This window comes from Poecilia reticulata, chromosome 21, assembly GCF_904066995.2.
Source record: "Poecilia reticulata chromosome 21, P_reticulata-male-v2, whole genome shotgun sequence".
Lineage (NCBI taxonomy): Eukaryota > Metazoa > Chordata > Actinopteri > Cyprinodontiformes > Poeciliidae > Poecilia > Poecilia reticulata.
Window position 1 is genome coordinate 10,452,949 of NC_088850.1, and position 13,708 is coordinate 10,466,656.

General features: G+C 40.8%; 1 protein-coding gene across 7 annotated transcripts in view; it reads left to right on the top strand.

Moving 5' to 3' along the window:
* Positions 1–13,708, top strand: part of syne1a (spectrin repeat containing, nuclear envelope 1a) — a 150,230-nt gene that overhangs the window by 101,240 nt on the left and 35,282 nt on the right. For 6 of the 7 annotated variants that reach the window (XM_017302163.2, XM_017302169.2, XM_017302162.2 and 3 more), the window contains 15 exons: positions 87–231; positions 353–571; positions 1,891–2,177; positions 2,336–2,501; positions 2,643–2,798; positions 2,873–3,025; positions 3,431–3,613; positions 4,734–4,871; positions 5,144–5,329; positions 6,143–6,265; positions 6,371–6,553; positions 7,606–7,749; positions 9,667–9,897; positions 11,588–11,731; positions 13,355–13,468. In XM_017302163.2, the coding sequence (XP_017157652.2) occupies positions 87–231; positions 353–571; positions 1,891–2,177; positions 2,336–2,501; positions 2,643–2,798; positions 2,873–3,025; positions 3,431–3,613; positions 4,734–4,871; positions 5,144–5,329; positions 6,143–6,265; positions 6,371–6,553; positions 7,606–7,749; positions 9,667–9,897; positions 11,588–11,731; positions 13,355–13,468 (2,572 nt within the window). The remainder of the gene's footprint in view (positions 1–86; positions 232–352; positions 572–1,890; positions 2,178–2,335; positions 2,502–2,642; positions 2,799–2,872; positions 3,026–3,430; positions 3,614–4,733; positions 4,872–5,143; positions 5,330–6,142; positions 6,266–6,370; positions 6,554–7,605; positions 7,750–9,666; positions 9,898–11,587; positions 11,732–13,354; positions 13,469–13,708) is intronic. The other variant, XM_017302167.2, reaches the window with a different exon arrangement.

The window sequence follows — 13,708 nt, forward strand, 5'->3', positions numbered from 1 at the left end:
CTTTGAATTGGATCGAATTTTGTTTCTAATATTAAACATTTGATTTAATGCTAATGAAGCCATGCCACGTCTACATATTTTCCCAGGTGTGATGCATCGTGGAGCTCGTTTCAACACTCAAAAGAGATGCTGGTTGAACAGATGGATGATTTAGAAAGCAAAACATCTGAATTCACGACAGCAAAAGCTCTCAGCATCCACGAAGTAGAGGATAAGTGTCGAAGACAGGAGGTGGGGAACGACATCTTAATGTTTATCTTGATTAAAAATCCTACCGATATATTTTTATAAAATTTTAGCTCTAACTGAGAACATATTCATTGTTGAAGTTTGTTTTATTTTTTTGCTGCAGTCTCTCGTGACTCAGATTGACGTGCTGGAGGTGCCTTTGAGTGCTTTGAAGGAGAGTGCTGCAAAGCTGGATCGAATCACGTCTGAGTCCAGCAAAGTTCTCACTCGTCACATTGTGTCATCGCTATGGCAACGGTGGACACTGCTCCGTAGCGTGGCCCGAGCCCAGGAGAGGGCGCTGGAGGACGCTGCCAGGGAATGGAGGAACTTCATCGAAAAGGTCGGAGGAAAAACTTGAATTTAATATTCTCACCATTCCTGTTTTCTTCATTAGTAGCATAGAGATCAAATCGCTCTGATGAGCAGGAGCCGGTAAACTAAAGCTGAATGGCATGAAGTGTTGTCGCACATTATGCTCATTTGAAGTACAACTTAATTACAGATGAAATTGTCATTGTAATATTCAACAGTACTTTTGCAATCAAGTTTTCAGATGCAGACCTATAGCAATACATTTTTCCCATGTTAAAAGGAACTAGAGTTTGTTTTCGTTGTTTAATTGTAGAATATATGAAAATATCTGCCATTGATTCAGGGTTTTTTTTTCTAGAGAAGTATCAATTGTTCACTTCTACATTTTTGTCAGAATAACTAAGTTGTACTGTTTACAAGAAAATTATTTGCTACAATGGAAATTTCTCTGATAGCGTTTCTGTAGTCTGTTTTACCCGATCAGTCAGTGACCATGAACTTACTGGATAAAAGCTCATTACTGTCCCAAAATTACATTTAGCTTTTTTTTTATTTTTGCTTTTGCTACTATTTCAAACCAGGAACATTTTCTGTGTTTGTCCAAATCTACTCACACAAGCAGATAGTTGGCTAACTTTAAATCGGTTCTTCACAGTAACATTGTGCTATTATCATGAAGCCCCAGCGTGAATAACTGGACTCAGAATAGATCTGGCCAATGGATAAGAATGAATTTTATTGTTGGAAGCTTTTCACACAACAATCAAGTTGCCTGCCGCTCATCTAACTGTTGCTGCAGATTTTGGGTCAAACGCAGTAACGGCTGAAACCAGTTGGTGGGCTGTGATGTAACTTCAGGCGGCCGGCCAGCGGCGTCTTCCTGCCAAAACAGTGTGTCACGAAGTGTTTTCCCGCCTTTTGACCTAATTTGAGCTCAGACTCTGTCAGCTCCCACAGATTCCCACAAAGGAGTGTTTCTGAAAGGGAAAGGAAGTCAGACTGAGGGAATGATCACTTCCTCATATGTGGCACATTCCTGTTGTCCACTGGGTTTTTTCCCCTCCTTTGTTTGTCTCAACATGATGTCATTTGCTGCAGTCTTTATGTTTGTTAAATGGTTAAAAACATTTTAGGGTTTGCTTAAATGTAGAAATTAAACAAAATATAAAACAAAGTATTACCTTTAATGTTTTACGTAAGAAGCACACCTTAAGTAGGGATGTCAGAGAATATTCTAACCACTTTTTGTGCGTGTCCAAGCAAACATGAGATTTTTTTTGTACAGTTATAAACAGATAATGGTCTTATTTAGTTGATTCAATCGATTTAACCCTTCCTGTACTTTAGATGGAGAAGGTGAGCTCTGTATCCAAAGACCTCCATAGTCGTGTGCCAGACAGCACCGTTGAGAAGGCCGCCACCAGGGCGGCGCTGCAGAGCCTGCTGGAATACCACGACTCCTTCAGCCAAGAGGTGGAGAGGGAGCAGTCCAGCCTTGCCCTGTTGGTGCAACAAACCCGTTGTCTTAGAGGAGAGGCCGAGAAGGAGGCGGTGACGGAGAAGAAGACGGAGAACGGACATGAAGACACGCCGTGCCTGCAGAAGATCAGACACATGCAGGAGCAATATGATAGGTCAGTGATAACGTGTAACCGCCATGTATCACTGTGGGGATGGTGCGTTCAGGGTGACGTGCACTAATATTTTTGTGCCACGCTGGTGTTTAAAAAGTTTAAAATGACTTTGTGTTAGTCTTTTGTCATGAAATATACATCTTTGGTGTGTTGTTTAGCCTGTTGTTGCAGGTGCGATCCAGCAGAACTCAGGTACACCAGGAGCTGAGGGAGAGAGAAGAGGTAGAGAAGGAGCTTGGCTTAGTCAAAGGCTGGATCCAAGACACCCGGGGCTTATTGCTGAGTCCCACTGCAGACTTAGACTCACTTCTGCATGAGCTGGAGGTACGCCACTGAACCTGCACAATACGTCCGCCTAAAACAGGCCACAAACCTCTGATTAGCTTTAATGTTAACACAGCAAATGTAAGCAGACATTAGTAAATGCGATTTGTTGCGCTGTGTGTGATCCTGTTTGTATTGCAGACTGCACACGGCGAGGTCATCAGCAGGCGTCAAAGTGTGGAGCGCATGACGGAGCTGCAGCAGTCCAAATATCAGGACCTGCAAGCTGGTCTGCCCTCTGAGCTCAGCATGCAGCTAGCTGAGGTTGCTCTTGCTTTGGGTTCTGCTGAAGATCAGGTAACCTCTTCACTTAGCCTTCTTTAAAAGTTAGATTAAATGTTGTTGACGTTTACCATTGTGTGTCATTGTAGGTTCAGGCTAGGGAAAGGGAGGTGCAGCAGACCAGGGATGTGAAAGAGGACTTCAGCTACAGACTTCAGGACACTGAGACGAAGCTGAAGACCATCACAATGAAACTAGAAGAAAAGAGCGCCGACCTGGAGGAGGCCAAGGAAGAGACCAAAGTAATCAGACAGACAGATTGACTAATTAGCAAGCAATTAACCCCAGTTCAGCTGGCTATTCATTCTGCAGGTGTTGGGGTTAATGTGTGTGAGAGAATTGGAATGGTTTGAACTGGATTCAGCCGACCCACTTCAGGAAGCACAACACCAAATGGGATTTTAAACCCCTCCATTCTGTTCTTCATCTTGTCGTCTTACCATTACTCTTGTATTAGTGGAAATTTTCCAGTAAAAGCACAACTACTAAATCTGTGGTTTTCTGTTTGGCAGTTGATCTATTTAGCTTTTATTCTGGTCCATAAGCTTCCCATCTTTGTCTTATTGTTCTCTCTGACTGACCTTGACCTCTATATGTGTGTCTCAAATGTTTTTGGTTCCTTATTTTATTCCTTTTCTTGTCTCCAGGCTCTCTGTGAAGAGTGTGAATCCTGTGGTGGCTCTCTGGCAGAGTTGGGCGTTGCTGTTCAGGAGTTCGGAGAGCAGAACCCGCTGCTGAGTAAGCAGCTCGGCGGTGCTGTGGTGAAACTAACAGAGCTGCAGCGTCAAACTGCACAGCAGGCTCAGGACAAAGTCAACAGACTCAAGAAGGTGAGAGGTTTCCTCAGTCAATCGGATTTATTTATAGGAACAGACTTTATAGAGATTAGTATGACACTGCTTTACGAAGGTTAGAAACAAAGAAACAAGCCTGACAGGACATTTGGAATAAATTAAAATAAAGAGAACTACAACATATACATATCTATACAATTTTGAAACCAAACTGCAGTTCTTTTACTATGAGGAACTATCAGAGGCTTTACTTTAAGTATAAGTCAAATAAAGACATATTTAAAAAATTACACTTATCTATGAAAAAAATAAAAAATAGTAGAAACTATGAAAGGCATAATAATCAAATAAAAAATATGTGAAATATGTTAAAATAAAACACATGTACTAGATTTAAAAAAAATATAATTTAACCCTAGAATGTCGGACGTGTATTTTTCACAAGAAATTCCTGATATTTCTTCTGTCTCTTTTAACAAAGTTGCTGTTTTACTGAAAACTTGATGCATCAAATCCTATGCTTCTCTTCTGCCCTCTGGTGAAGGATTTAAGCATGACATGTAGCAAGTGCTTGATTTACTTAATGCCCAAAATGGCATTAAGTTCTTACTTGGAAAAGTTACAGACAATAAAATGTAAAAAAATATAATGTGTTTATCAGTTATGATACATAAGGTATGCAGATATATTTTGTAGGTTAGTGCATAAGTTAGTGCATTGTTTAATTTATATCAATAAAAAACTACAAAGCACGTATGGCTTCCTGAAAATCCAGGGAGAAATACATTTTGATTAAGAATTTGACATTTATACATATTTTAAATGGTCAATATGTTTAGAATTTTCTGGCTATTTGTTTTAGCAGCACTAAAAAGGATTAATTTAGTTTTAAAGATATTAAATCTTTCAGCTGCTCTCAAACGCATGTAGTGCATTTATGCTCTTCTTAGGAAAGCAGAGCACTACATTAGTCAGTTTTACTTATGAATGTATGTATTATTCTCTGCTTTGGATTGAGAAACAGTCCAACTCTGGCAATGTGCTTCAGATGATAAACCCTCCTGAAAGAGATAAACCCTTTGTATATGGTGGTATAGTACACAGTCTTGGTATTTTATGTTGGTTGTATCAAATAGCTTTCCTTCTGTTTGTGCAGGCAGAGAAACTTGTGGAGGAATATCACAACATGAAGGCTTTCATCTTGGCCTGGATAGAGAAAGCAGAGGATCTGGTCTCTGGTAACATCGTCTGGAGCTCTGCGACGCAGCTGCAGGAGCAAATTCGTTCCCACCAGGTGAGTCTCTTGAGTCCCACCTGCTGGACCACAAGAAACGTAAAGCTACTTGCATCACATTTATGATGTTTTTCCTTAAAAACACTGCATTTCTTTTCCACATCAGCCTTATTAATCTGAAAATACTCAAAGCAGCAGCTAATTAGACTCACTTTATGATTTCCTAGGAAGTGTCTCGGTAAACGCTACGTTGGCTGACCTTAATTAGTATAATTGCCCGACACAATAACCTCCCTTCTTTGACGTCTAATTTATTGGTCTTGTGATGACAGGCGTTGCTGCGGGAGTGTCGCGGTCTCCATGGCGACTTGGAGGCGATGGGGGAGAGGGAGGGGCAGCTGGTGGACGTGTTGCACATGGAGGGATGGAGCCAGCAGGTGAAACACCTCAGCAGACGCACAGAGGAGCTGCAGCAGTTGGCCAAGACCCGATTCCAGAGTCTCCAGGATGCAGCTAAAGTAAAAAGCTTTTACATGTATTCACTCTTAAAAATGTGACCATCTATTTTCCAAGCTCTGACAGTCTGGGGGAAATTTCACAGCATCAAAATCCACTGCTGCACTAACAGAAAGCAAGCCTGTGTGAAAATGACAATTGCTCCCCAAGTGTATGAAATTTCTGTGAATATAAACCATCTTAGAAAGTTTTTGTGCAAACATTTAATATTTCCTCAAGAATCGCAAACAATTAAATTAGAAAGATTTGTTAATGTAGTTTTCCTTGTTCTATAGTGAAATTGCAAGAGTCAGACACTTCCTCCTTAGGGATGTGATTAAAATCTGTTAAACAAAATGTGCAATGAAATTTGGCCAACTTACAGTTTAGTAAATTTGGTAAAAGGTTTGCACCCTTCTCAAATCTCTGTGACAACATTGCCCCCTTCAGGCTTTTCAGAATATAGCACGGTCATAATTAAGCAGCGCAAATCCACGACTCTAATCTGGTCAGTGTACAGCTGAAATCCAGATTATAGTCTTTTGTTTAGTCGTACTAATGACAATGTGCATTTGACACATTTTATATTGCATCTTTATGTATTTATTTTTTTAAACAACCCAGATCAAAAAAAGACACTGTCACTTCTAAATACTGCTAATTAAATGCATTCTTGCATCCCTAGTAACATTTGGATAAATCTCTTATTCCTGTTCTAAACTTGAAAAGAGCCAGCATCGATGAAACGTATTCACCTCAATGAGGAGGGTCTGCAGATTCATGGGAGGAACTGTGTGTGGCTCAGCTTGATTCGTCGTTTCCGTGTCTCTCTCCAGGACATGCTGCGTCTCGAGGCGGAGGTGAAGAGCCTGCATGCCGCTGTCGATCAGATCCAGGTCGCGCTCGCTTCTCCTGATCTCAACAAGCTCAGCCTCAGGGAGCAGCTCACGCAGCGACAGGTTCCTACACTGAATTCACTGATTTTATTCAGAGATGCTTTATGTTACATGTCTTTCTTTATTACATACGTATAAATGCTTCCTACTCTCTCACTCTCTTCCAAGCTTCTCCTGGTGGATATGGAGGGCTTTAAGCAGCAGGTGGCTTCAGTGCAGCAGTGTCAGAGCGCCCTCCGGCTGCCTGAGGAGGTAGTGGCCAGTCTGCCTATCTGCCGCACAGCTCAGTCTCTGCAGCAAGAGGCCAGCCAGCTGCAGCACACAACCATTCAGCAGTGCAACATCCTACAGGTAGACGACGCTTTAAAAAAAATTTTTTTTACCTTTATTTCACACAAAATACTCACAGCAGAACAGAAAAAATTTGCACTAATAAACAAATGAATCAGTTAAAAGATTCCTCTGTTAAAACATTTACAGACAGATGATTCCGTCTCCAAATCAATAGGAACAGCCTTAAAAATATTTAGTGACAGCAGCAACTTTAGGTTCACATATTCTGCATGAAGATGGAGCAGAAAACTTCTGAAAAGTAATTTAATTTCATGCTGTCTGGTTGATTTAAAGTTACAGTTCATATATATATTAGATAAGTGACTGTATTATAAAAAAACATCATGTGACCTATGCAGCCTAAGCTTCGTTGTTTTTCTGTATCATTGGCTGTTCATAGAGTAGCCATTGCTCTAAATTCCTGCTAGTGTCTCAACAGACCTTTTCAGGAATGTTTGTTTTCTTTTGGCCCCCATCAGGGTCATATTTACTTTCAGCCTTTTGGTTGTGGACAGTTTTTTTTATCAAGTGAATAGTAGTGGTTATTTAGAAGATGACTTGAGTCTCTGAGCCATTTCATACTAAATGCATCATTTTCAACGAGGTAAAGCCATAAATCTACAAAACGGTTTCTTATTGAGATAGAAACGCCAATCTTACCAAAACTGGAATTTAAATTGTAAATATTAAAAATAGCAAAGTAACTAAGATTTTTGTTATCAAATCTTGGAAATTGAAAGCCTTGAAAAAGCATTTTATCATACTACACCTCATACTTCTGTCTTTTTTTATTGGGATATCTTATAGGATCAATAAAAAGTAGTACATAATTGGGAAGAAAAAGGAAAAGTATATGTTGTTACTTTATATTTTAAAAAAAATTTAAATCTCAATAGTGTGGTGTGTCTTTATATCCTGCTGTAAACCTGTTCTTCTCAAGATTCTGAAAGTAAGCACACTAAAGATTCGATATTTCAGGTTTATACAGATGAAACAGAAATACATATTTATTTAAACTGCATGTCATCATGATTTTTCAAACTAAAGTGTCACATTTTGCCCTTTAACAGGAGGCGGTGGTTCAGTACGAGCAGTATGAGCTGGAAGTCAGGAACCTCCAGAGATTAATCGAGGATGCTCATCGCATCATTCAGGACAGACCCGTTTCTACCAACAACATCCAGGAGCTTCAGGCTCAGATTCACCACCATGAGGTATTTCTTGATTTCTGTGCCCATTTAAGTGCTCGGAGACAGTTTTGCACATTTTTGCACATAAAGTTGAATGCAACCAACTCCCTCCAGAAGTTTCCACTTTAGTAAACAGAGTCTTCTAGTTAGCAGACTCTGCTAACTAGAAGCAGAGTCTGCTTCTAGTTAGCAGACTAACTAGAAGCAGACTCTGCTTCTAGTTAGTCTAGAAGCAGTCTAGAACAGTATTTTAGAAATACTGTCAGTATTTTAGAAATACTGTCAGTATTTCTAAAATACTGACAGAATTTTAGAAAATAGCTAAAATTCTGTCAGATCACAATGGCTGCAAGCAGTATTTTTCAAAACTTCCAACAGATCTCATTTTGGTTTATATTGCTGAGTTATTTTAACAGATAAATATTCTGTGATAAACAGACCTGGCTACATGTTTACAGTCTTTTTCCAGCTGGAATGTAAATCTCTGTGCTAATCTCTAGTCCTTGGCAACCTCTTAAAGGTTTTCTTCCAGGATTGTCCTGCGATTGTCGACTCTTGAATTTTCTCACAATGAAGAAAAACGTCCCCTCATCATGGTGCTGCCAAAATCATTTTTCACACCACGTTGTGTTGACCTGTCACGTAAAATCCAAATTAAAAACTTTGAAATTGGTGGCTGTAACAGGACAAAAAGTCGACTGGTTACAAATGAAGAACATCAAAGAACTGAGAGCAAATCGGGAACTTGAGTCATTCTATGTATTTCCTTTACTTTTGCCGCACTTACTCTAAAAAAGAGAAGTTGCATTACTGCATCTTAAATAAAACTGAGTCAGACTGCATTCGGTCATCCAGATGTTCTAATTTTAGTAATGTGAAGTAAAAAACTCTAGCACTCATTATGTGACATGGAGAACTTAATTCAATGCTCTGTCAGAGCAGTTCTATCTTGTGAGGGGATTGTGAACAATGACATTCCTTTCTTATCTGATGGTTCCTGCACCTACGTATATCTGCCTCGGTAGATGAATCTGAGCTTTTCAAACATCCTGCTTTTTGTTGTATTTTCTCTTAGCCTCGTCAAGCTTGTTTGATGTTTCATGCAGAGCAAAGGTCGAGTCAGAAAACGGGTCAAATCTCCTCACGCTGGAAGACATTTTTATTGCATTTGATAGATTTATATATTCTCTATGACTGATAAAGAAGTTCCGCTTTCCACCTCAGTTTGACAGTATGATTATGTCCAAGTTTGATCTTTAAGCTGAGCTGCAACTCTGCTGGCCCTTTCAGTCACGTGACGTGTTTATCGGTGCATTGACCATCTGTGGTGCAGAGGGAGCAGAAGGAGGAGGAGGAGAGCTGGAGGAGGAGCTGTAATTTGATTCCCGCTCTGTCATCCTCCGTCCCCTGAGCAGCCCCTCTCTCCTTGCAGCTCCCTTTTGTTAACAGGAATGCGCTCTGCCGACAGGCGGAGACGGGAAGCGGCAGGCGAAGGAAAGGGGGCGGGGAGTTTAGGAGTGAGATCACTTCCTGTTTTCTCTCCCTTGCCATTTGTGTATATGTGTACAAGAGGGAGTGTCTGAGGGATTTTGAAGTATTTCTGCAAGGGTCTCTGCCTCAACCGAACATCCTGTCGGCTCAGCTTCACTAACCGATCTGAGTCAGGCGCCTCTGTGCTGCTCTGATTGGCTCAGAGACGCAGAGAGGGGGGAAAACTGAGAGAGGCAGTTCTGTTCCCTTTGTACACTTATCCACGCTGTGAAGCCGAAAGAGTCCGAGGAGAGGAGAGAATGAGTCAGGCCAAAGCAACTCTTCCTTTCATCAGGACCCTGCCGTAACCAGGAGCTCTTGATCGTCTGCTGCGGGCTGAACCTTACTCTCCCGATCCTCGGAGAGGGGGGTTGGTGATGATCCGTTCTCTTTGGGGGAATGTTTTGACAGGAGCTTACCCTAAAGATCCGTGGCTACCAGGAGCAGATCGCCTCGCTCCACTCCAAGTGCAAGATGCTGACGGTGAAGGCCAAGCACGCCACCATGCTCCTGACCGTCACCGAGGTGGAGGGCCTGTCGGATGGCGTGGAGGAGCTGAGCGACGAGGAGCTGGCCAGCGTCGTGGGAAACGCCGGCTCAGCTGCAAGCAAGCAACTTCCAGCCCACCCCTCTGTCGTTATGGTGAGTGAGAACGCTTCTTGACCCGATACACTCAGAGTGACGAATCTGTGAAGAAATTCCACACTGCTCTTTGGAAAGTGTGGGTTTTTTTGTTTTTGTTTTTTTTTGTCCAAGATGACTACGCTGAAAGCTCCTAAACTAGTAGTGACTATGCTAAATTACAGTTTGGAAAGATACTTGGCTAGTAATTTGCTTCAAATTCCCTCCTTCAACTCTTCCATGGATGCATTACTTCAGTTTCTTCAGGCAATCTCAGACTCGCTGATCAGAGTTCTGCAAATATCTGTTGCAGAACTTTTCCACCTTGGTGGAAATGCACTCCAAATAAAAATACTTTATTGTATCAGGCTTAACACTTCCAAGTGATAGTGACAGAGAGAGGGCAAAGGTCTACAGGCTTCTGATCATAAAAATAGAGCTTTTATTTTAGAAGGTGCACTTGGAAAGTCACCCACAAATATAAATATTTTCTCAAAGTTAACATCTAGTTAGAAGTGTTAAAATGCATTAGACTGTAGCTGCCTGGGGAAGATTCAGCATTAATATCACCAAGGCTCATCTCTACCTTCTTAGGTACCTGAACTTTTGCACAAAACAAAACAGAAATCTAATTTTTGTTATACAAATGTATTGTTTCCTTTCTTCCTTTACCTCCATATTAGCCTGAAACTGAGTGCCTAAGCAGAAGAATATTTTTTCCTTTATAATTATTCTCCTCTATTGTTTTTTCCTGCATGTTTCTCAGGCGTTCATATACCTTTTTTTGCTTCCTTGCCTTGTCACCGTTGTTTTGATGTATTTAGTCTCCACAGGCCAGGAAACAGGATATGACTGAATCTGAGTATTTCATGAACAGCTTTCAAGTCTGGTACTGGTGGTGACTGGAAGTGCATGTTTTACCATAAGCTTTCTTCTTTTCTTTTTGTCTCTCAGTCGTGTATATTTTAGAGTCATTGTATAAAACGGTTGAAAAGCTTTCGTTCCGATGCAGTCTGTTGCTTTTCATTGCGTCATAAACCCAGGGCAAGACAAAAAAAAAAAAAACATCCTTTGATTGTGCTGATGTCCTGAGTCAGTAGGCTGAGTTTTATATGCTTGACTCACATTTCAGCTGAAGCATGCAGGCACGCTGGTTCTAAGACAACTGCCACTGCTTTACGCTCCTCGTTAGCTGCTCTTGGCTAAGCCTTAGACATTTTTCATCAAAGATAACACTAACCTATTGTTGATTGTACTTCTTCATCAAATACAGTGTTTCTACAGAAAAAGAGGCTTTTGTGGTTCTGTAACCGTTACTCTACAGTATGTGGGTGTGTGGTGTGAACAATCACTGAGCGTAAACCTGCAGCGTGTGTCAGCTTCCGGGTGGAGGCCATTCCTTCACCCCGTTCTGTAATTTCAGTCATTTTCACTGGGATCTGGTGTGTGTGCAGACATACTGCAGTGTTTTATTTCAGTACCAGTAATCTGACCATATCAGTGTGATATTTAATTATTTAACACCTTGTTAATCCTTGCAAAGCCCTACCCTGTTAATTTTTATGCTTTCTCTTTATCTCCCTCTTTATTTTTACCTCTCTCCCCTGTTTTGATGTGGCTCTTTTCTGTTGTTTCCCCTCTTGCCCTGTTCTCCCCTCGCATGCTTTTGTTTCATGTGTTTTTTGGTGTGCGGTTGCATATCTGTGGTCAGATGACAGCCGGGCGCTGCCACACACTCCTCTCCCCCGTGACAGAGGAGTCAGGGGAGGAGGGCACCAACAGCGAGGTCTCCTCTCCCCCTGCCTGCCGCTCCCCCTCTCCCGGGGCTAACGCTGCTGACATTCCTCTTAACCAGGTACTCGCAAATCCCACCCCGGTAATCCTCATCCTGCCCAGCTTCCATTACTCACCAACCACCATCTGTTTCAGATGCAACTGCAGAAACATTTGAAATTCCCGTAGAATAAAAACTGTGTAAGTGTCAAATTGAATGGTTCATCCATCGGGGTTTATGTATAAATAGGAAGTGAGGTTCAAAAAGTACTTATTATCTTACCTGGAGTAGATAACTCATCATAAATCCAGATTAGCTTGGACCTGGAAGCTAAAGCTAACTGCTTAGCTAAAGGAATAAAAACCAAATCGCACTTCTACCATCTTTAACAAATTAGTTTTAAAAATCATCATAGCAGGGGATGAAAATATAATTTTATGAGGATTTCAACATTGAAATTAATGGTTATTTACAGAGAAGGTTGTAATTATTTACGTCTGATGTTTTAAACCGTGTGTCACCAGATATTTCCCTGTGTGAAATGTGCACAGAAAATATAACAAAAAAAGTATCTTCAGTGGGAGAAACTACCTCATATGAAAGTTAGGAAGTGTAAAAATTAATAAAATACCACACTTATATAGGATATTTTTTGTTTCTTGCACTGCTGTTTCTGTAAGCTTCTGTTCTTTGTTGCAGTGTTTTGGTTGTAGAGCTTTTTGCAGTCTTATTATATCTGGTCAGAAACTGTTTCTGAGTCTGGACGTTTTGGCCTGGATGCAACACATCCTCCCTTTAGAAGGGATAACCTTGATAACCTTTATGACATTTTTGAAATTACAGTTGTTAAAAGTCTAGATGTCTGCTCTGACTCGGCTCCCCTCTCAATTTTTAGCTTGGATAAAGAAGAATGAAGAATGTTGTAGCGATTAGCTTGTTTTTAATCCAACTTTGGTGCTGTGTTTTAAAAATGAAGAATGTAAGAATGCTTAATATTTGAGTAGAAAGGTGTTTTTTCTCCATTCATTTTTTTACTCTCCTCTATAACCTGATATCCATCACCAACGCAGCTGTTGTTTGATTCACCTGTAGATCATCTGCTGCGTCCTTCTTTCTTTATTATATCAGCATTGTCTTTGTCCTAATATTTATTTTTTGCCATCTGTGTTTTGCTGTATCAAGGCTTTGAATCAGACCCAACATGACATTAACACTGCAGTTGTATTATTCTGTCATTACCTATGATATTCAGTTTACTGAACTGAGAGCAGAAGAGCCGATAAGGTCAATAACAAGACCTTATCGGCTTATTATTGCAGGAAAGTGTCATGACTGTAACCTTATTTAATGAGCCTGTGGCAGGATGCTGCTTAGACAACAGGAAAGACACCGACAGATTTATCTCACAGCAAGGTAGTCCCTGTAGACTTAAATTCTCACAAATACTCCCTTTGTGTTTGTATAACCGTGTCCACTAACCATTAACTTGTGACTCTGGTTTTGCAAAGTTTCTACCTTAACCTCCCAGGGAAATGCGCAGGTCTGAAAAGCTTTAGTCATTTTTTCAGAGCTATTTTGGGCACAAAATGTTTGTTAAAATCTGTTGTTGGCTGCATGTCTAGGAATGTGAGGACACATTGGAATACCATATGCCATTGTAGTACCACATTTAACATTTGTGCTTGTTGTGTTGCTGTGCCGTAGGGTCGGAGCTCGCTAAGCAGAGCGCCGCTCCAGGAGCTGTACGACCCGTCAATGGAGACAAGTGCTGCTAACTTGGACGACCTGCAGAGATCCTGGGAAACTCTGAAGAATGTGGTATGGGATGTCTTCAGCTTCATCTAGCTGGATACAATCAAATGTGGAAAGACTAATTGTCTTTTACACCACAAACTTGGAATACATTTCAACAAATCTAAAGGTGGAGCTGGATGATGATTTAACAAGAGTTCCTGCATTGAAAAGCACAACTTTATACCTAATACCTGTAGATATTACTGTCGCCATTCTGATTCTGTGTTATTACTACACAATAGGTTAGTAATAATAGATCCGGTG